At 41.6% G+C, this 24384-nt stretch overlaps 1 protein-coding gene across 3 annotated transcripts in view; it reads right to left on the bottom strand.

The window, feature by feature from the left end:
- Positions 1–3832: 3832 nt before the first annotated feature.
- Positions 3833–24384, bottom strand: part of LOC108932636 (zinc finger protein GLIS3-like) — a 33468-nt gene continuing 12916 nt past the window's right edge. For all 3 annotated transcript variants that reach the window (XM_018749178.2, XM_029252602.1, XM_018749183.2), the window contains 7 exons: positions 11683–11844; positions 10567–10677; positions 9043–9184; positions 8604–8748; positions 6007–6137; positions 4616–4795; positions 3833–4179 (listed from right to left, as the gene is read on the bottom strand). In XM_018749178.2, the coding sequence (XP_018604694.1) occupies positions 4043–4179; positions 4616–4795; positions 6007–6137; positions 8604–8748; positions 9043–9184; positions 10567–10677; positions 11683–11844 (1008 nt within the window). In that variant the 3' untranslated portion in view covers positions 3833–4042. The remainder of the gene's footprint in view (positions 4180–4615; positions 4796–6006; positions 6138–8603; positions 8749–9042; positions 9185–10566; positions 10678–11682; positions 11845–24384) is intronic.

The following is a 24384-nucleotide window of genomic DNA, read 5'->3' as shown; positions in this document are numbered from 1 at the left end:
CAGCATTCCCCTCTTTTACTCTTCCCTTCACTCTTAGCATCCACAACTAATCTGGAATCATTTGACAAATGTATTTCACCACATTCTCTTCAGCCAGCTATTTATGAATTAATCTAGCGATTTATCTATTAGAGCGTTGTGGTGCAGTGTGCTATTTTTAGTGTTTTTTTTTTTTGTTTTGTTTTGTTTTTTAAACTTTACACGTTTCTGGTGCGCGCCTGCCGCCCTTCCAAAGACACAGCAATTGTTGTGTCAAATGTTCTCCAGCATTCATTTGATCTGCACTAGTACACATGGAGTGAACTTGTCATGCATGGAAATGTTGGATGCAACTGATTTATGGATACATGTGTAATGAATGTATGTATTCATGTGCAATTGATATATATTTACATGTACATTACATTTTCTTATTTATCAGACACTTTTCTGCAAAGTGACTTCCAGTGAACTCTATGTAGTGTTATCAACCCACACACCTTATTCACCGCAGTGACTTACACTGCTAGATACACTGCTTACACTGGGTCACTCATCCATACATCAGTGGAACACACTCTCTCTCTCTCTCTCTCTCTCTCTCTCTCTCTCTCACAGTCACACACTATGGGTGAACCTGAACAGCATATCTTTGGAGTGTGGGAGAAAACCAGAGCACCTGGAGGAAACCCATGCCGAAACAGGTAGAACATGCAAACTTCACACAGACTGAGTGGAGATCAAACTTACATCCTCTCGCACCACGCAGGCGCTGTGAGACAGCAGAGCTACTCGCTGTGCCACCGTGTCGCCCATGTACAGTTGCTGTATGTATACATATGAGGCCTCACAGGGGGACCCAGACAAGTGTGCGAGTAACACCATAGTCTGCTTAGTCTGCATGTCACAGTCTAGGTCCCAGACTCTGGCTTTCATGGCTGCACATGAGATGCAGGTTCTGTGTAGCTCACGCACCAGTGCAGTGCTTGAGAAGCCCAGGTGTGTTTGTACGTGTACTTTGCTTGCACCTCACACCCATGCCAAGCTCACACACCACCATTTCTGCTATACACAACAAAAGGAAATAGAACAAAAAGATGTATTTGACACAAAAATCATACAAAATATTGATTCCAAATGCTGTTTCAGGATAAAAAAAACAAATTATTCAAAATTAGTACCCTTCCAGGGCAAAATTATAATATAAAAATATACAAAAGTGGTGAAAAAAGTTATGATTGAGTGATCTGGATTTGTCTTTTTAAAACATCAAACTTGTATAGTTTTGCAGCATTTTAAGGCTTTAAAATACACATCACACCCCCACAATTCATTTAGGAAAAAATACAATTTTCATATAGCTGTTAGTCATATAAAATTTACATACTGATCCTATTTTTCGTAGCTACTTGCAAAGATAATTAAAAGCGATCTGTGTGCATTTACCTTGTACAATTGAAATGATTTGTTTCTTCTGTGTTACCTCCATGTAGAAAAGGACGAAAATACATCAATTATCACCTTCAGAACAATATACTGTGACAAGACAGAAACCTGCACCTCTGTGGAAGACGACTACCTATTATGAATAAAGAAGTCAAGGGGATAATTTATTTTTTTTAAAAAAAGTGCTGATGTTCCATGCTACATGTGACTGTTCGATCACATTCCACAATGTGGGGTAAGGAGAAATAACTGTCCACCTTCAGGACCGAGAGTGTTTTGCGTGTTCCGCATGCAGCAACGTACAAAATGCTGCATAGGGGCAAGTTCATTTTAACTCACTTTCAAGTTTTATAAATCTCAGTCTTGATATTTGTGCATAACCTGAATTCTGTGCAATGTATAGTTCCTGGAATTTATAAATGAGGCCCCTGCAGTCCTGCGTGGTAATTGTCCGAACCCCGTGCTACTGGTGAAGCCCGACACCACAGCAGTGAAACGACAACTGATGGGCACAGAGGCATTGCTACACACAAAACATACAATAAGAAGATATTGAATATTTCTTCAGCTTTACATCATCGCTGATTCAATTTCGGGGCGGCTGTATAACCAGAATTGATTGTAAATGCTTGCATTTGTTTTTTGAGTAGACACTGATTTGGGCCGTATCCCCATTTGCGTTTAAATGCTGGAGCCCGTGGTAGTTTGCGCACTTGTACACATTTGGCTGCTCTTTAGATAACAGTGGCTTCTAGGTGCATAATATTGAGTAATATCAAAGGAATAAGAAGTACAATATAGCGACAAGAGCACAGTGCAATGCTACATCATGTAAACACACCAGAGTCCTTCACCCATAATAAGGCACTTGAGTTGCTCACCTTGCCCACACTTGACAGTGTTCTCATTTCTCCAGCAGGTGGCGCTGTATTCCACCGTCAAAACGAGGAGACGCGCACTAATAACCCTTTTCCCTTTCTAGATGCAACATACCTCGTTTTAGACACATGCCAAGTGCAGCAAATGCAGCCATTGTGTAATCATTTTTAAATACATTGTTCTCCACAGTAAGTTCCCAAGCAAGACTGTTTTTGTACCACAATTCAAACAGATCTTGCCTTGTAGTAGACTGAGAAAGTAATTAATAACTCTCATCTCTTCTACTTCCCAGTACAGAGACTTTAGCTGAACATCTTGGGGAGCAAAAAGCAAAATAGATATCCAGTCTTGAAGGCAACAAAAGGTCAAAACTATTTCATTTCTCAGTCGTTGAGATCTGTGGCACCTTTCCCCTTGTAGAAGAGCACGGTGCGACATGTCTGCCTACTGTGGGAGATTAAATTACTTTTTCTTCAAGGGAGTCATTTGAAAGTGTTTTAAAAGCTTCACCTCCCACCAAAAAAGCTGGGTTATTATTACCGAAAAGCATTCAGCTGTCATGGCCTAATGACCACATTTTGATCATCTTCGTTTCGGTAAACCTGAAGAGAAATGCCATCAGCCGAGGGGGCTACATCAACATTACTGGGGCACGAATCCCGTAAAATGTCTTTGGCACATTGACAAATATTACAGGATAACTGCAGGGAGGATTAGCTTTACAGCTCCTGTCATAACATTTGTTCCTGTTTTCGTAAAAACAATGCAATCATATAAATAGTTCATATGAAATAGAAACACTTGATAGCATATAGTTACACATACAAAACTGGAGAAGAAAATAAAGAATCCTGTGATAAAGCCCCGTTACAATAATGAAAAATGCGCACAAAGCAATCACTTAATTCCTGCTGACCAGGGCTGAATATGAGATTCAAGTTGACAAATACATATCCCTATAACTTTTCTCATTGTGGCTGGGAGAGTGTTTATGAAGACTTTGTAATGAAACATGTTGCCTTTCTTTACTGGTATGGTATGTTTTTTGTTTTGTTCTTTGTTCTACTCTGTGGCTGCTGTGTGCATCATTGCAAAAAGTTATTTATTGTTTTGCAAATCATGATCTTAAAGTTGTTGTTCTCCTGCACTCCCAAGCTTCTGCGGCTCCACTAGTGTATTTACAAAGACCACAAATGTGCTGCACACAGTAAAATGGCTCTTAGGGTTATACTGGAGCAATTTTACACTTGTGGTCCAGCCCATTTTCTGCACAGGTGGTACCATGTAATAGCTGGTCAAGTAGAGAGTCACAACTGTTAGAACAGCATGGGCTATAAGTAACCAAAAATAGCGCATGTATTCTTCCGATTTAGGTAGCTAATAGCTATAAAACGATGAAATGTCTTAATAGTGTATGCAGAATTTTATAGCTCTGACTGTAGTGAAATTATTATTCTCTTAAGTGAGTGTATAAAATGTTGTTTGAAGGGTAACTGAATAGTCTCAATAAGGCCATGAAGACCATGAAGGTAAATGGTATCAACAGATGAAAGATATATGTATAGTAACAGTGTAGAAGGGTGACTGGAGAGAAGAGTGTGGCTGGTCTTCATGTTCCGCCTCTTCAGAGACCCATCTAGCGCCTCAACTTTATTTGGAGCCGGCACATGTACTGCGGTTCGAACAGCTTCCAGCACTTTCCGACGCATTCCAGCACTTTCCATAGCATTGCAGTGTATCATCCTTCAGAGAAGATACAGGACATCTGGCTAGATGAGCGCTCCAGTGTATTGATCTGCAGGAACCCGCTGTCCTCTGTTAAATCCTGGACTTGGTGCCCCACAAAGTTCTGAAGTTCTCCCTGGAGGTCATACACTGTCAACAAATATTTTTTTAAAATTGTCATAATTATCACTCACACACACACACACCATCTGAACCGCTTATCCCATACGGGGTCACAGGGAGCCGGAGCCTAACCCGGCAACACAGAGCATAAGGCTAGGGGACACACCCAGGATGGGACGCCAGTCCGTCGCAAGGCACCCCAAGCGGGACTTGAACCCCAGACCCACCAGAGAGCAGGACCCGGCCCAACCCACTGTGCCACCGCGCCCCCTGTCATAATTATCATTTCTTAGCCAAAACTTATCATCCAAATTACAAATTCATCCATTTATAAAAGCTGCCCGTGTCCAAAAATAGCTTCAGACAATATATTTATATAAGAACTGTCAGTAGAAAGTATGGCTCTACTGGTAGAAATACAGATTCAGCCATTCCTGTGTTTGGTGGCTTGCTGGACAGTTACCTGTGAGGCCCGATAGAGCCTTGTGGAACATGTCAAGTCCATACTGAGTGGTGACTGAGGGAACCAGACAGTTGTCAAAGCTGGATGCTGACGTCATGTGACAGGAAGGATCCGGGTTTGCTGACCTGGCTGTGCTGTTATATGCTGGCGGACATGCAGTCTCAATCTGCCTGTACAAATCTGGGAGGCACACACATACACATTTACATACATGGACAAATATAGAAATGTATGTACATTTATTCATGTTTTTATCCCTCTCCGTGATGATCGATTCCATTTAGGTTCACATTTTGAAAACTGATAAGCACTCAAACCATCAGCACTCAGTACTTTGAGGCAATAATATAGCCTTGCTGTTGCTGCAGATATTTGATTAAACGCAACGCTTAAGTTTTGTCTCATATTTTGGGTTCACATCAGGACTTTGATATTTAATTCTAGATAAATTTCACCATTGGAAGCTGAATCAAAACTTCACAATTGTTTGAGCAATAAAATCGCACTTCTGGACTGAAAGACATTTTTACACTAATATTTAACAATATGCATACACTTATAAAATGAAATCGGCACAACTTGAGTACATGATACGGTGTAACATTTGCAATGGTATATTCTACTGTGTTGAGCACCTCACCATGTGCTTAAATACTTCAGAAAGGATGCCCAGCATATTCAATTCCCATAATGTTTACCTCCCTTGTTAGTTAAGCCAGGACTTCAGGGTTTTGGTTGCACTGCAGTCATACAGACCACACAAGTCCCATAGACTCTTGGGCTTGTTTATTTCACTGCCTTGTTTTTACAAGTGTTTTTACTTAGAGTATAAACAGTAATGTTGTTAAAGTGCCGTCAGCTAATGTCTGTAAGGCAACAGAGCCCGACTTTTGCATTCTCAGGTGATGGAAATGAAGTGGTTGATCCATAAATGTACGTTTCTTGTTAATGTGTTGATTCAGTGTATCCTGCAGTTTGGGGTGTTACAGAAACGGTGAAGAGTCACTTGAGCAGATATTTCCCTGGAATGTCAGTGTAATACTTGAAGAATAAGTGAAAGCGGCTGTGGCCTCCAGTGTACGGCAAGCACATTTGGGCCAGGCTGTTGACCCTGCCCAACCCAGTCAGGAAATCAAAAGCAGACAATAGAGGTGGACACAAACAGCTGAACAACTGACAGGAAGGAAGTGGTCTGCAGACAGGCCCGTTTTGTGGATTAAACATTTTTTGCACTCAGACATGTTTATTTCCTTGCTTGATGATATCAGAATTTTCAGTCGGTGAAACACAATGACATATCTCCCAAATTCTGGATTGTTTAAAAGTTTGATGTGACCCAAACAAACATGAGGCAAACAAGCAGACACTGAAACCAGACAGACAATAAGAACCTTGCAGATGGAGGGCATCGGTGGTGGCAGGGATGCCTGGCTGGCTCAGTTGTGCACAGGTCTTCTGGGGTGAGGCCGGGGGCTGTCTCTCCTGCCCAGGGCTGAGGTGGTATGGAGAAAGAGCTCCAAACCTGTGGAGGATGAAAACAACCCATCATGAGGAATATGGAGGAGGAAAAGCACTCGTGTCCATTCTGGTGAAGGTCACGGTGAGTCATGACCTTTGTTCTCTGCGTCCGTGTCGTAGACTCGTAGAGCGATTCAAATGCTCTGAAGGAACACACTGAGCCATACTCTGGATCGGTGTATATAGGGTGATGATCAAAGGCTGACAACATCGCAATAATGTAGGAAATAGGGTGCAAGTACAGTTCCCATCTGTGAAAACATTAATAAAATCCAGAATCAAAGTCCCCAGTGATTTTCTCTCATGCCGTGTTGTATGAATCACATCAGGCTTGCTGCCCAAACCATGTAGAGAGGGGAGGACCGGTCATTACTATGGGAGCTTATGTACTCGTGGGTGTGGATCACTGCTGCCCTGACAGTGTTGTTCCTGCGCATACAGCAAAACTGGTCCCAGCAGAAGGCAGGAATCAATCAGCCCAGAAGTTATGGCAACAGCCTAGGGGTGTGATTCTGGTTCCCAGGTTCGACTCTTTAACTGGACTCGCCGGGATTACGGACACAATGCAGGAAATGGGTAATGTGCTGCTGATGCAGAGACTTAATAAGGACAGAAAGCCCAGTCCACAAAAACACAAAAGAGATCGGCTGTGGGGATTTAACAATTGATTTAGCAGCTAGAAAGCAATTACTGCAATCCTCTTTCGGCGGGATTTAACGCTATTTCTCGGATTTTTATGAATCACTTATTGAATTCCTGAGACGCTCCTGCTGGTGGCTCTAACGCAGACTAAAGCAGGCCCTCAAGAAGAACAGGGCCAGAAAGGGGCCCACTGTCACAGGCAATGACCTTGTAGGTCCAGCCCCAGGTCCTGCAGGGCCAGCTAGACCTACCACTGCTCTCAAAACAATGTCAAGCAAGCAGCCACAGGCATTTGCTTTGCTGTTGGTTGGTAGTGGTTCCCTCTTAACTGCTTTGGATGCAGCCCGGGAGTGAAGGCGAGAGAAAGGGCGTGCATGTCTTGGCCCCAAGGCTGGGAACCTGTGGAGCCCACTCCACAGCCACTGCACACTGGAATCTGCATCTTTCACAAAGATGGAGAAGGAAATTGTTCGCTTTAATCTGAATATCGACCATCAGCATGACAATGCTTTAAAAGAGGTTGTACAGGAAAGCAAAATGCATACAAGACATGGGAGAATTCTATACATGGTGGGTCCAGAGGAAACAAGTATGACACAGATGAGAATAGTCCATTGTGCATCAAAGTATCTAAAAATGCTCACTTTCAGAGCCATAGGGCACAAGTAGCACACAGGCTTACAACCTGAGGGTTGCTGATTTAAGACCCATTCCTGCTGCTCGCAGGGGACAAGTGAACAGTCTCCGATGTGGCCTGGAATAAACCCTTCCTCACAGAGTCTCAGGTTGGAGATGTTGATGTCACTGTTTATTGTGTTGACCATCAAGTTGTTCAGCAGCTCCCTGGGGACTGTTGCTAGTGCATAGCCTGCAAGTTACTGCATTTCTGATAGTTATGTGTCTGACATAAAATGATCTTTTCTTCCCCCTTTCTCCCCTAATCACGCCTTTTTTAAAAAAATTCTGTAAGTCTTTTCTTGTGTTCTTTTCCCCCCTTTCATGTTGAGTGAATGGAAACCTCAAGTGGCGTTTCAATTGGCTGGCCCAGTGGGAAGGGAAAAGATGGGGGCCTTGGGGGATCGGCTTCTCTGGGGACTCACTGCCGTGCTTTCATTACCCAGCATTCAAAGCAAACAGGAACATTATACTCTTAAATCGCTTATGCTTCTATAAAAGATCAGCAAAAAAACCCACCAAAGGATTCCTGAAGGATTGCCAACTGCAGTTACACATAGTAAAACTTGTCTAGTTTTATACATCATTGCAGAATCAACAAACCCTTTCAACTCTTACCCTATTCAGTGGTTGCTAAGCTCTTATATTGTTTAACCCAGCATAGCAACAACCGACAACAAAAACAGACAATCTGATTATAGCCTTTATAAGTAAGTTAAGTAACACAATAAACAAAGCAACTGCAAGTGTGGGACATATCTTATGATCAGTAACATGGCTGAAATCCTAGCTGATGGAATGAACAATATTAAATTTCATGATCACCATTATGCTTGTTTTAATAGTGCAGAATTTTTTAAAAAATGTTGAGCAGTAGTGCTTCCAAGCTATTAATTCAAGGAAAAAGTACAATTTTGTTTTGCTGGAACTATTTGTGATCAGTCCGTCGCAAGGCACCCCAACCCTCCGGCCTTACGCCGTGTTGCCGGGTAGGCTCCGGTTCCCCGCGACCCCGTATGGGACAAGCGGTTCTGAAAATGTGTGTGTATGAATGTGTGTGTATTTGTGATCAAACTTATGCCTCATGTATGATTCTCTAAGTAACCTGCCTAGTGTGGTGCAAGAAGATCCAGCAAAGATGTCATGGCAGTACCTCTGACTGTCCTGCAAGGAAGGCAGATGGGAGCTTGATTGGACGAGGCTGGGGCCTGGAGCTGAACCTGGCGCTCCAGCTGGAGCTGTAGCTGGGCACACCTGGCTTGATGGGACAGCTGGGGATTGACTGCTGGACAGCAAACCTGGAAGACAGATACGTCCAGAGCAAGGGCCAAGAGTTGGCAATCTCACAGTCCAGGATGGGAATTGCTGTGATTTCCCTAAATAGTGAACTTCAGATGATACCTGTTTATATGATAAACACATATACAGTATCATGTTAATATACAAAATCTGATTTGATTCAGTCAATATCCCCTGCTATGTGTAGACATAATTGTAAAATTAAAAAAGTCAGTCAAATTGAGCAAAGGCATCTACTGAGGATCACACAGGCAGTAAGCAATGTGCATGCAGTGTGCCTATAAACCAATTACCTGTGTACAGGTCGCAGGCAGGCCCCGGGGACGAGGTTGGCACAATCTCATTTGCTTCCAGTGGAGGGATGTTGGGCTGTAGGGGCTGGATGGTGAGGCAGTCTGTCAGTGTGTCCTGGTCCAAGTCTGCACTGGAGCGCAGCTGTGGGTGACAGTGCGCATGACCAACCTCAGGGCCATGTTCCAGACCACTTACAAACAGACCTTAAATGTTTCCTCCTGGATATATTTCCCTGCTGCATTCTTCACACTGTTTGCAGTAGCCATGTGTCAAAACACAACTGTTAAAGTAACCAATTAAAAAGAGATGAAAAATTCCCAGACGTACAAAACTGGTCTTTTTTTGGGACTAAAAGATACCACAGCACTGTGTGTCTTGTTGGCTGTGTGACATTCTGTTCTATATTTTCCGTCTCCTGCACCTACATTCTGGCCAGTTTTGCAGGCTCACAAAATAATGATCAGTTTGCTTCAGTTGGGCCTAATTTTTATTCACTGGAATGGCAGGTGTTGGAAGCCCTGATTTACTGTTCTACCACATGTTGTTCAGCTAAAACCAGATAAACTTGTCCTTGCTGTCCCCCGTTGTTCAAGCTACGGTCCCTGTGACTGATCTCCTTATGGCGTGTATGACAGTGTCCATGAGCTTTCCCCACCCACCATGGAGGATTTTGACATGACTGCAAAAAACCAACTCCCAGGGCTTTCAGTGAATTAAATGTAGTAGTCAACGCCAGCATCATGCTCCAGATTGTTGGTCATCAGGTTCAGACTTCCAGAAGCTGCACACCCTCATGCCCTTGCTGTCTCCCTCCTTGCTGTGAGGATGAAGGTGTCTTGCATGCTGTGTGCTGGCTGACCCCAGCGCTCCCCTTGTGCTACTGGAATAAGGGCTGGCAATGAGACAATACTTCTGCTGTGATTGGCTAGCCTGAGCAGCTGCCCCATCCCTCCCCTCTGTTACTCCTGGCTGGCCCTTGTTTTCCAGTCCTTCTGAACATCATTCCTCCCGCGCTTCTTTACCCTGTTGTCGTCCTCCTCAGGCATCTCTTGTCTTAAGGTATTGGATGTCCCACAGGACATCTTAATCCAATGCTGGTCCCAACTCCAGCTCACATGCTGCCCACTGCTCCCTTAGTGCATGTTAACATTTCTGGGACTTTCTGACTTCTACCAGATTACAACCGAAAGAATGATGGATTTAATAGCCTACATGAGTCAGCTTGTCACCTTCATGTGCTATACCAAAAGCTGAAAAATTAATAGATCCAGAGTTATAAATATATCTCTCACCAGATAAGTAAGGATATATTTGTAAGTGACAGTGTCTCCTTTTCCTAATAATCCTGATGGATTTTGTCCCTGGGTGTCTACTTAGGAACTGAAAACAGTTTGAAAGGCTTGTGGCTGTGAATTAAGAGTAATTCAGATAAAGATCATTTGTATGGCTGTTATGAATTTGCTTCCTTGTCTGCCGATGCTGCAGGGGAAAAGGTAAAGACTGTTGTTCTGGAGACTGCTGACCTTCTTCCTGGCCTGCTGGTCTCTGCAGGAGTGTGCCTTCACATGCTTCCGCAAGGAGCTGGGGTCTGTGTATCGTTTTGAACAGCCAGGGATCTGGCATGCGTAAGGCTTCTGCTCAGACAGAGACAAAACACATGTCACAGTTTTACTTTGTGGCAACTGTGTCTCACCGAGGACAGGTAAAAGCAGTTGCTTTGTCTCAGCAGGGTTTGTGATATAATAACAAGGACTCTCAGATAAGAGTGTAGGCAACCCTCGCTATAATAAATTAATCAGTTTCTGCAAATGGTGCAGATATCGAAATTTCAGATATCAATGGCTTATTTCCCATTATTTTAGATGGAGAAAAATGATAATGCATCCCCAGCCTATGAAAAAAACCCCAAACAAATTTTCACAAATATCACTAGAAAACATCTATATAACTATTAACCCATGATTTCAGCACAATATAAAACACATTTACACACTTACTGCTCCAGAGTAACTCCTATTTTAGTTTTTATTGAGCCGTTTTCCAAAAGAGCAATACACCAAACAGGTCAACTGAGCTTGCAGAGTTTACTGTGAACAACTTTCAAAAATTTTGCAGTGCTGCTAAAATGTGCACCTGTGGAATTTCATACAGTTTCCATAATGCCACACTCTCTCAAAGCAACACACTGACATTCCTAACACACCAACATATGGAGAGACTTGGACGCAGACTTGCCAAATACAGTACATTACTGTATTCTGCCTGCACAATGCACACTTTCAATTTTTTTGGACACACTTCACATAAATTTTGTTACACTGATTTTCTGTTCCATTAATCGAAAATTGGCATTAAAAGCCCTGAGCAATAACACCAAAATTTCAGATAAAGAGAGTTGCATGTGTGTATTTGAGCAGGTCTTCAAGGCTGCATTCAGATGCTGGTCAGGAGAGTGTAAATATGCATGCGTACACTTACACATGTATGAGGGTATTTGCATGTATGCACACAAACACAGCACCCCAATGATGTAGAAGAGGTGCATGCATTTGTGTGTGTATGTATTTGTCAATATCCCTATGTTTGTTTGCATGTTTTGGCATGTGTGCACATGCATGTTTGTGCTGCAATCCACTTACAGTGTCAAGGTGTGTACGCTGGTGCTTGGCACGATCACTAGAGTTGCTGAAGGCCTTGTGGCAGCCAGGATGCTGGCAGAGGTAGGGCTTTTCCCCTGTATGGCTGCGCAGATGGATCTTCAGGTTCTCCAGCCGGGAGAAGGCCTTCGAACACCCCTCAAACTAGGAAGCAGAGCAGAAACAACAGAAACAGATACATGAAAATCCCCCAAATTACCAACATATTTTCTTTTACATATACACATATCTCTCCAAATGTATTGCTAATATTTGATCCATGTGAAGACAGAGAGAAGAATGATCAACATCGACTTTTTGAAGAAATTAAGAAATTGGTGCCACCTACTAAATGACACTGAACCTCATATTAACACACACACACACACACACTTTCAGAACCGCTTGTCCCATACGGGGTCACGGAGAACCGGAGCCTAACCGGTAACACAGGGCGTAAGGCCGGAGGGGGTGGGGACACGCCCAGGACGGGATGCCAGTCCGTCGCAAGGCACCCCAAGCGGGACTCGAACCCCAGACTCACCAGAGAGCAGGACTGTGGTCCAACCACATATTAACACCAGAGTAAAATGAAAAACAATCAATGTCCATGCATCTAGCAGGCAGTGTAAATTTTGCCTAAGATGAAAGAACAATCAGAATCCATACGGTAAGACCAAAGTGATAAGCTTTTTGGTGTTTTTAATGCAGCGCATGGTTAGGAGTAAAGTTTCTTTGTTGCAAGCGGTCACTTAATTTCAATTTAGAAAGTTTAAATCGAAATATTCTAGTAAAGAAGGACTGTTTTGATGGACTACCAAGTTTGCACAAAGCCAAAGACACCAATACCATGGATGATGGGGATTAAGTTGTAAGAGTTACTTCACAAGAGTCTAACACCTATTTTTAGAGCTTTCCCATAAAATTTCACATGAACATGACTCACTGAGCCTTAAAAATATATATATATATTTTTTTTTTACTGGAACTAACGTTTATGGATCTTCATCATTCTTCACTTTGCGTCTTCATATTTCGGGGCCATTTTGAAAATGAATCACCTCAGTGTTGTTTCAAATATAAGCATCTTCAAAGGACTTTAAAAGAAGGAAGTGTCTCGCATGAGCTGTTGTATATTGTATATATGTAATCAGATAAGAAAGCATCATAAGGTGCTCCATGAAAATTTTTACATTCCTGCTTCTTCACTGCAAACAACACCCATTGTATGAATGTATTGTGAAAAACCATCTGCATGTGGTAAAAAGGGAGGGAAGGCCCGATTATGTTCTCAGTTCATGGCACTAAACAGCTTTTCACACCGCTTGGCCCACTTGTATGCCAGCCTCATGTCTGTTTAACAGACAGTGCCAAAAACCATTACTCATGCATAGTAGATCAATACATCATTCATTCATGCTATTGGCCCCTTTCACCAGTAGGAGTAACTGACATTTCATTTTGTACTGATCATGCATATTGAACCACACCACTAACTATTTATTTATTGTGACTTAACCACGAGTGTATAAGCTGAATAAATATTCCAGCCATGTACACCCAGCTACAGGACAATTACTCATCAATCTGGTCAAATAAGAACAGAGCATAAGTTCTGCAATAAATCATTTAAACTCCTTCACGTCAGAGACCATCGAAAGTTGAGAGGGGAAGGAGCTAAAAGTACAACTATGGAGCTCTCAAGAGAACAGATGTAACTCAGCTCCTCTGTGAGTAAACAGCATAATGTCAGAATGTGTAACAGAAGCCCTGTATCATTGCGTAGTATTCAAACACAGAACATCCTTTGGTTCATCCACTCAGATTGGTGCAAGTCACCTCTGAGTGTTTGCTTCCTAGGAGTCTTTTCCATGCATGCAGGAATACGCCAGAAAAATCTGAGTAAAGCACCAGCTCCAGTTAGTCACCTCACCCTCTGGTTTGGCTTAACAAGTATAGTTTGTTGATTTGGGTAAAACAGGTCATGTTAATGAACATTACTCTTGTGGAAAGACATATCCAGAAGGGATTTGAAAGTCAGTAAAATCTCCAACCAACCAACGTCTACAACCGGTTGTCCCAAGGGGGAGTTGTGGCAAGCTGGAGCCTACCCGGCAACACAGGGCGCAAGGCCGAAGGGACAGGGGACACATCCCGCACGGGACGCCAGTTCGCCACAAGGCACCCCAAGCAGAGCTCAAACCCCTGACCCGCCACCCAGCTGGCACTGGCCTAACCCACTGTGCCGCCGCGTCCCCCTGCGACAGTCTCCTTGCTCTTAACTCTAAGGTGCCTGCACGAAGATTGCAAAATACTACTAGCTCATACTGTAAATTTCTGTGTTGTATATCATAGACCTGCAAACCTGCAAAATTTAGACTTGTTTTGTATTTTGGACCAAATAAAAGGCAGCATAAAGCCCAGATGTTCACAATGGGAAATTTCAAAAGTTTGAGTTCATGCGTTTGACTGGATGAGGGCAAATAAGTGTGTATTTCAAGTCTCTAATGCTTCCATTATAAACCAACCCCACCTTGTGAGCTTTTAACTTCTGCATTGTTCTCCTTCCCCAACCCAAAACCCATCACAGTACCCCAAACTGATATGCTTTCTCTTGATGCTTCTGCGTATATTGTGCTCTTCCCTCTTTTCTCTGTGAAAACATAGCAAAGCCTTTCGTGTTCTCACTGGAAAATGCTGCCACCCCACCCACTGCTTCTACTATTGTTCAGCACCAGCATTTGCTGGTTGCACTTCTGACTCTCTCCAGAACCCAAGATCAGTTCTTAAACTGACCTGCGCTTCCAGTAAAACGTTCCACAGACTCAAAGTGGAACATTTAAAGTACATCCTATCAGCAAGTGTGGGCTGAACGGTTGCTTAATGAGAGATATGAAAGTTGTGTCACTGCCTTGACTCACTCTGGTTTGATTCCTTTGACCTGAACAGGCAGCAATTGATTTGGATTCCAGAAAAGTGATATACAGTATTCCACTGTTTCCAGAGAGTGTCTGTCTCTTTGCAAATGACATCCAGTTCAACTGTACCATATACATCTGGTCAGGCCCTTGTGTTTAAGCACCCATTTGGAGGGAGTCTAGACTGCATCATCACAAAATACCAATAATCTTTGGCAATGACCACCTAAATACACACTGCAATACATGTTGCACAAACCTATTTATATGGATATCTGCATTTTTTCCATTCTGTTGCTTTTCTCCAAAGTGAATTGCGATGTTAATCTATTTACAATTATTTACCAATTATTAACCACTACGTCATTTATGCGCATCAATCAACTGGTTTGTCACTGGAAATATTAAGGCAAAAACCAGCATACATGTCAGTCTGGACCGAGGTTGACAAATCAGGTTTTATATTTCACAAGTCGTACATCACTGTGACGAAGTGACAAGCAAGCAAAAAAAAAAAAAAAAAAAAAAACTGCTGTTATATGATTGTTCTTAAGCATACAGATAACATGATATTCTGCACAAGCAAACTATGTGAGGAGCACAAACTTTTCTTGAACGTGGTGATCTTCACGTTTCTCTCTTCTACCACAGGTAATACAACCATACATCATTTTCACTCACAGTCTGTTTATCTATTTAGTTTAACTATTTACCCACCACTCTGATTAAATTAAAGGCTCATTGGATCTTAGAATGTGCCTTGCCAAGGCACAGAGAGTTCTGTTCAAAGTGCTTGAAAACTCAGCAGGGAATTTAAGATGCAAAATACACTCAGATTCTTCACAGTTATAATTATCTGTTTATGGGAGTCTATTCACTTAATTCAGCCTGCTCAGTAATAGTTGTGAAGAAGTAGACCGAGCGACCGGTGCAGTGTGTCATGCGGGGGAGTGTGTTGGCACGAGCGGGAGCGCCAGCTGTACGGAACAGCCGCTTGCGAACTTTCTGCACGAAAAGTGCCATTCTTACGGCTTGAGAACTGGTTTGCTCACAGAAAGCCTGGCACACTTGAAGGTACGCTCCAAACAGGGTCAGCATTTTCAGCTGCGCTCAGCCTTCTTCAGAACTAGTGAAGCTTAATCGTTGGAGAAGTGTCTTTCTTGTTCGTAAACGACAAGGGGAGCAGGCCAAGGATGGGCTTTCCATTTGGCATGCGGGCAGCATACCGCGGGTCTCCCTCGGCCGAGTCCTCCTCAGCTCTGCAACTCATTACACGTTGTTTATTTAGAGAAGCCCAGTGTCTGAGGACGGGATTAAGGGTTTGTTTGTTAAAGGGGAAAGAGAAAGGCTGCATCATTTCACAGGCTCTTCACGCACAGCACCAACCTTTTCACATCTCTGCCTCTTGCCTTCTGCTTGTGAGTCTCACTAATGAAAAATGGCTTTTTACTGGCAAGGTCCACATTCAGAATCATAGCCAGCAATGCTACGTTTTCAGTGTTTCGCAGACTGCCACTTTGAAATAATCTACTGGCACTATTATGCTAACAATGCAATTTAATTTCTTAGGTTATGTTTTACTTATATTTAAAGACAAATGCAATTACTGTTGACGTGACGTAAATCCTCACTCTTTTTATAATCGGGCAGATGTTTTTTTAATAGTCATGTTCATCTGAGCCTATTAGTGTGCCAAACAGAGCATGATCACTAAAATGCTGCCTATGTCCACTGAGCTACTGAACACATCTGCTGAATTACTGAACAAGTTTCCTTGACTTTCTGACCATATCCCTTTATTTTTGGGGCCTATCCACTCAGTGCATTGTTTTTAACTGCAGTCTTTCTCTTCATCACGCAGGAAAACGTGGGTAAGAAAAGCAGTCCAATAAGGGCAGCGAGGGACCAGAGCTGACAGCCACAAACAGGTGGCCCGTGGAGGCCCTGGAGTTGCCCAGCACCGCCTGGCCGCCCCCTCAGACCTGCTTTATTTAATAAGAACTTGGATTCTACTTGGATTCTCCCTGGCTGCCCCTAGAGACGATGTAGCATGAAAGGACAGTAACATGGCCACTCGGCACTGCTCTGGGGAATGGTGGGATCCCAATGGGCGGTGGCAGCTGTCCACAGCAGGTTGGACAATGGTGGCATGAAAGCCTGCCAGCAGAGTCAGTCATGAACACCAACATCTCTGCTCCAAGTACCAACCTCCCTCGCTGTAATGTTTCTCAAAACACTCTGTGTAATCTAGCATTGTGTGTATTTCCCCCTGTCTTGTCCTCTCAAGGTCTGTTGAAGTCATAGATGTCCAATCATTTCCTGCCAAGCTACCCTGGTGCTTGCAACCAGTCGGCTGGAGGGGGGTTGTAGCCCTGCTTGCATCTGCTGCCCCTGTAGATCTGAGTGGGTTTGAGTCCACTCATGATTACCATCAGCACCCTTTTTTCCCAAGATACAGTGTGATGTTACAGTGAAGGTATTTGACATGTTACTACGACCTGCAAACCACAGTTTCAAATCCATTAAGAAATTCTACATTTCTGGCCTGAGTCAATTTAACCTCAGTTATGTTAAATATTTTGCTATACAAAAGGAATGGATTACAAAGTGGTTATGGGGGCATTTATGTTCAATGTAACAATGTTTAGAATTAACCACAAAGTACCAATGATGTTCTACAGTGAGTCTCCACTAGCAGCATGTCCATCAACTGAGTCCATCACGCGAGTGCCTACCCTGCTATTGAACAGATAAAAAGGTAAAAATTAGGAGTCCCTCATCTTTCTTGATGATCATGTGTCTCACAGAACACAGAGGGAGCACAGCTACAATAGTTTCACCGGGTTGTCCATTCATCTAGAACAAGAGCTTGTAAACTTGTACCCACCTTCACAGATAGACATTTCAGATGAAAACAGAGATCGAATTTGAAAAGCTCTGTGTTTTTTTAATTTGGGGTTTGTCTGGCATCCAGAGTCTCAAGTTGTGGCGCCAGGCAACTGGTTTTCCCTCCTCCCTGAGGACGAGCACTACTGAAAAAAACCTGGCAAACCAGAAGGCTGTGCAGACCAGTATTCAAGGGTTTGGGTAGGGTTAGAAGTTCAAGCTTCTAATTTTGGGGAGGGGCAAAGGGGAGGGTGTCTGGATTAATGTATCCCACCAGGGTACTTTTACACCTTGACAGAGAGGCAGTTTGAATGACTGAGTCCAATGTCAGCAAAATAAAAATGTCTTGTGGTCAACACAGAACACTTCGGGCTGCGCATTCCATAACAAATCTGAAATGTAGTAGCTGAAAGACCAAGAGCACAAAGGGCAGAAGAAGTGGCTGATCGTCCGAAACGTAAAAAATTAGTGGACTGGCATATACACAAGGACACAGCACTATGCATTCCAGTCTCATATTGTAGGAAAATGCAAGGCAGAGAGAAGTGAAGAATCTGAAATCACATTTCCATCCCCAATCAGAATTTTACCATTTTTACAGCTAGATAATTAACGAAAGCAAAGTCACAGAGAAAGCTCATGAACACAAGAGAAACTTTGCTCCTGGGATTTCAACCCACAATCTTTCCCCAGTAAATTCAGTCAAGCTATTATTCATCCTCTGTCCTGCTGTCCAGAGTTGGATTTTTATTGTTACACCCAGGAATTCTGGATGATACTGAGCATCTTTTTTTTTCTTTCATGCAATTGCACAACTGAGACATGCTCTTTGCCATGTACAACACAATCCAAGTTTAAAAAGTTGAATTTACGGAGTCCCAGCAGTGTTGCTGACTCATCACAAAGGAGGCAGGTGGCATTCCACATGCTCAGCTTACCTTTGCACGCAGATAGAACTGCAATAACTGACACACAGACAAGTACAAAATAAGGGCTTGCTCCCTGGCTTGGAAAAAAGCTATAGTTTGACAGATTTACATTTGGCAGTTCATCCCCGATTTGAGCCTGTAATTTTTAAAGCTTACGCTACATGTTCACAGTGGTTTCATCCAATGTTAGTTAAAATGTACTGCTGTGCCTTTTTGGAACATTCCAGGGCTCTGGAGCCAGTAATCCAGTTGACCGTCACAGTTCAACAGTTCTGTTGTTGGCCATCAGGGTTTTCCCTGGCACATACAATAAACCTCCTAAGAATTTCAAATGGTTTTTAAAGACACTCTACACCCTTTGTTTTCCAATTAAAGTGAAGCACTTTCAAGAACAAGATGCTTTCAGCAGCTCCTTTTTTTCCTCTCTGATAGGCAAGTACAGGTAAACCTCCATATACTAAAGCACATAAGTGAACCAAAAGCAACCGCAGGCCCGACCAAAACATCTGATCATCTTCTGAGTCAGATGCCAGTTATGAGCATTCCATTCTCTGCAAAACACTTGGTGGGAAACAGAAGGGCAGTGTAACCTACTGGAACAATTCAGGTTAAATACCTTGCTTGGCCTGCATCTGAAAACTAATGACTTTCTGGCAAATGAACCAGAAACTTTCAGATTTTATAACTTGATCTGACAAACAAGTTTTCCCTTATGCGTCATGATATCTGCTCTCTTCCACTCACAGTTGTCAATTTTTAAACATTACCAAAACATGTAGGAATGCTACCTTAAGCCATGGAAACTAAAAACATCAAAATTAATAAATACCTTTTCCTATTTTTTTCTTTCTATTTCATAATACAAACCCACAAAATTCCTGAAAAACTGCTGCAGAGAAACAGAAACTGGAAATAAGCATCATGCTGATTATGCAAGTAATAAAACTTCCTAGAAAGCATTTTTTGTTCCTGTCTAATGAAATGTACTAATTTATTTAGTCATTCTGGGATCAATGTGCTTTGCCCTCTGCCCCTAGCTGTCAGCAGTGGAATAGTATAACACCACTTGTACAGAAAATAGGCCTGGCACCAGCTCAGAAACCATCAGCCAGTGCTAATTATCACACCGAGTTAGAGAGAAATCTATTGAACACTGCCAGCGTACAATGAAGCAGAACACCAACAGGGAGCTCTTAGATCAGTCAAAGCAGAATGCTGTGTTGTACAACCTCAATACATACAGTTCAAAATAATATTCTCATAAAGTACATCAAAGGCAGCAAAATCCATGAAGTTTTAGAGTAACTGTCAACTTGTCTAGGTCTACATCTCAGAGGACTTCTCCAGGCACTTTTTAATCCAGGCTTAAGACCGCATGTTCCCCTTTCCGTCTAATAATTTAAACTCTATCCTCATGTTATGAACGCTTGAGTTACAAATTTTCAAAGATACAAGTATTTTCTGCTCATTTATTTATTTTAAATTCTTCACATGCCAATTTTCAAAAGCTTCTGTTTGTTGCAGAGCAAATGCAAGCAGTGTTTCTGCATCCAGTCTTTAGCTGGAAGTAAAATGTACCCAAACAGAGTAGGACTGTAGAACAGGGTGAATACAATTCATTTCCACAATGTTTACAGCAAAAGAATGGTGTTCTTGATTGTTGGTGATGAAGATAATGAACACTGTACATATTTATGCTAAAAATCAGTCAACAATCAAAACTGGACAGGAGTTTGTACAATGAAAAGTGTCATGAATTGGCTGACATTAACTGGAGGTTGTGAAAATTCTGTATTTTTTACTTTCAGTAATTTTAAAACAAACTATTTTAATGATGTTGCAAGGTAATAAAAGATGATAAAATGTATATCCTGTGATGGACTGAGAACCCATCCAGAGTATACTCCACCTTGTACAAAATGTTTCCAGGATAGGGTGTGTACCACTATAACTCTGTACTGAAGAAGTAATTGATGAAAATGGAATAAAAAAAATACAAATCTGACAAGGCTTAGAAATCACAAAATTTCTAAGAATTTTTAGCCATTACAACGCTATCTGAGTTTTCAACAGAACACGTGAAGAGATTAATGAATGTCTGTGTTATGTATGTTTCACTATGATGTCACCAGTGATTGTGAAAAAGTGAATTTGTGACCAAATCAATTTGAAAAAAAAATTTCTCAGAAGCAATTTTTCTAACGCAATACTGTAATCAGACGCAACACTCGCAACCCCTCTCTGCTTAGCAATTAGCAAAATGTCATTTGTGATAAATGAGTGGTAAATCACACAAAAGAAATCTTAAATGTTCCTTTTATTATGATTATTTGTTCATTTATTTCAATGTTTGTATTACTTAGCCACACTTGTACCTCAGCTTGCTAACACAGGAAGTCAAATTGTAAATACAACCATTACATCGGAATCTTTAAATGTTTTTAATAATACTTCTTAATTCTTGATTTATTTGTGGTTTAGGTTATGTAAAAAATATTCAGGACATAATGAATTAAAAATTGCTATAAGACTTTATTCTATGTTTAATCAACAGCTAATCCAGTAGAGAGTCTCCATGTCCCTCCAAACTAGAAACAATCTGAGACAGGGAACAGGCAGATGGGATGCCAGTTTATTCTTTATTAACATTAAGCAATGTTAAAGTCTATTTTCAAATAATTGTGTGTGTGTGTGTGTGTGTGAGAAAACAAAAAAATGTCATTGCCACCACTTCCTATTTGATGTGTTCTGTTGTCAACTAGATGGTGCCACGTTACTCCTGTGCATCAGATGCCACAAAAGAATGAAATGGTGGAGAAAGTATTAAGAAGTGTTTCACTGTAAATTCTGACTGTGTATCTCATTCCAACTGAGGACTACAAAACTTGCCATGAAGAAGTTCCAATTCATCACATAAACGTTTGTCAGCATGTGGTTGCCGGGGGTTTATAATCAAAAAAAGTATGATGAACAACTACATCTCTTTATTTACTTGGCAGTTTCTATAAAAATCTCAGACATAGCTACAATAAATAAAAAAATAAGCTGAATAAAATTGGTCTGTGAAGGTGCCCCTCCCCTTCTACTCACAATTGCCATTTGAGTTTCTGTTCTATCTCAGTGCGTTTTGCTGCTCGCTAATAGCAGCAAGTGGAAACACAGACCATTTTGGGAAAGCATAAGAAAAATTTTTAGAAAACGGAACAGTGAAGAAAAATAATTGAAAATAAATAAACTAGCAAATGTTCATGTCTTTGAAAATTTGTAACTCAAATGTTCATAACATGGTACAAGGGTACTAACAATTATTTACCCATTTATACAGCTGGGTCATTTTTACAAGAAAAATTCAAGGTAAGTACCGTGCTCAAGGGTACTACAGCACAAGGTGTGACTCTAACCTGGGGCCCAGTACAAGGTGGCACGTCTAACCACCACACTAATACTACCTAAACTGAGTAATATCGCTGAAGATTTAAACCCTGGTCTTCAGATTGCAAGGTTAAAAATAAGAAAAATGTGTGACTATAATTCACTGTTAATATTTCTCCACTCTATACATTCCACTCAGTAAACATGCAGAAAGAAAAAAAATCCCTTTCAGTGACTGGAAAAAAATAGCTGTGTTCAGTTGTTCTAGAGATCAGGAAGGAATATGGGAAATATTAAAAAAACAGCTGTCAACAGCTCAGTAATGGTGCCTTAAATCCTGCATGTTATTTTATCCATTTCCTATTTTTATCAGCTGCTTCTCCTATGCACACGTTTAATCTCCCTTGCTTTGGCTGTTTTCTTGTCTGACAGCTTTACATTTTGAAATTATTCTAAAGGAAATGCTGAAGCAATGCAAGAGATTTAAACAAGTGAAGGGATAATTAAGAATAGGTGGGCTAAAGAGACAATAGATAGGCAGCACTTATACACAGAACGGTTTGTAATTAACACAAAGATGAGTTTCTGTATGTGGCCTTTTCAGGGTCTAAGTAGAATTAAACTTCAGTAGATATGTAGGAAAAGCAAAGACTACCCATCACATAAGAAAAAAGGTTTGCATTAATGTATTATATTTGTATTTGTTTTGCATTTCTGGTTAATGTTTGCAAACTTGTGCAATTCAAGCACTATATGAACAGGTAAACCATCATATACTCTTGTTAAATGATAATATTTTACAGTTGATTTGGCTGTGTGCCAATATGTGTCAATGTAAAACATATTTCAACTAATTCTATTTTTGATAGTTCTGTCCTTATATTATTTCCTTAAATTCTAGTCATCTGGGTTTTAAAACCGGAAAATGAAAAGAAGGACTTATTCATTATATAATGAAGCTGAGCATGTTGTAAAATATTAGGATTAAAAATAAACAGGCCCCTAAAGTGGGAGGGGTTTCACAAAATGGGGAAAGGAAAAATGCACATGGACAAATGGACATCGAAGCAGGAGGACAGTGAGAGACAAAGTGTGGTGATAAAAAGGAAAGGCAGCCGAGTGGTCTTTGGACAAATCACGCATGTTAACAGGAGAAAGAGGAGGAAGGATAAGGGCCAGGAACATAATGCTGACTTCTCCTTCATGTTTGATGTGCAAGACATTAGATGGCAGATGCCTCCGCAAATTATATCCAAGAAATACATGGTGAGGGTGTGAACAAAACACTATGATTCTATTATGCGTTTCCTGCTCACATCTGATTTCTGTGCTGACCTCTGTATTAGCACCACATATATGACAACATCTTAAAAGTCCCCCCGTACTGAAAAGGTTATTTCCTCCTTGTTTGAGCAATAACCCTGATGTTAGGAAAAACTCCAATTGCAGTAACTAGCTAATGAGATCAATAAGCAAAGGGCAGTGGAAGCAGGTTGTGTCAGGCTTCACAGGTCTCTTTCTGAGCATTTGAGTGTGACAAAAGCACAGCAATTACTATACCATGAGCTCCTCCATCAGTCCAATGCTGTCCTAATCATTTCTCAAACAACTCTTGAAGAATCCGATGATTGATAGCCAAATACCTTTACTAGGCCATTTAACTTATTTACTGTTATTTTAGTGCAGTACACAGCTTAAATTTTTTTTTCTGTCCCCCCTCGACCTTCATGTAGGATTACGTGGTGCAAAGGACCATCTGGGCACTGAGGGCCTCCATGGAAACCGGGCTACTTCTGGGTAATAAGTGAGTGTTTGGAGCAAAAGGTTGACCGCAGGTATGTGTGCAGTTAATGACTGACAGACCCTGGGCAGCACACTGAGTGTCACTTTTTCTGCTAAGATTTCCATTCTAGGTCTAGCTGTAGGTAGAAAAGTGGATCAGATAAACCAACATGATCCACTGTACAGAATAAGATGTTGTCTACAGGGGCTCGGTCAGGACAAAAGACAGCACTTCTGTGCTGATTTAATAACTGCATAATGAGTTGCCTCCCACATCAGTTATGGATGACCACTGCTAATTAGCTCGTGGATGGAGCTGAAAGGCGGAAAGAAGAACTATATTTGTCCAACTGCCCCCACAATAAACACCCATCAGCAGAGACAATGGGATCAGACAATGGCTGTGTGATACATGCTTCTCTAGCCTTGGCAGTGGTGCTGATGGGGACGTGCATGGAGAGAGAAACATTACATCAGAAGGGGTGCCAGGCAAGAGGAGCTGGAGCCCAACACACAGTGGAGCAATCCAATCTCCACCAGAGCAGAGGAATCCTGAGACAATTTCTTCCAGAAAAAACAAAAACATGCAGATACTAACACACCTACAGATAAACATGTATATGGAGTCACACACAATATTTCTTTCATAATTCTCATGCCTTCTCGAGAAGACTGGAATTTTTTCTATGGTCTCTATTATAAAACTTCACTGGATTGTTACTGAAACATTATGATCATTTTATGAGTCTGTAACTGCCTGCAAAATGTTGCATCTGTGCTATTCTACAAAGCAGTGGGAGAACATCAGTTGGGCCCCT

The sequence above is a fragment of the Scleropages formosus genome, chromosome 6, assembly GCF_900964775.1.
Source record: "Scleropages formosus chromosome 6, fSclFor1.1, whole genome shotgun sequence".
Taxonomy (NCBI): domain Eukaryota; kingdom Metazoa; phylum Chordata; class Actinopteri; order Osteoglossiformes; family Osteoglossidae; genus Scleropages; species Scleropages formosus.
This window is presented reverse-complemented; position numbering and strand designations above follow the sequence as displayed.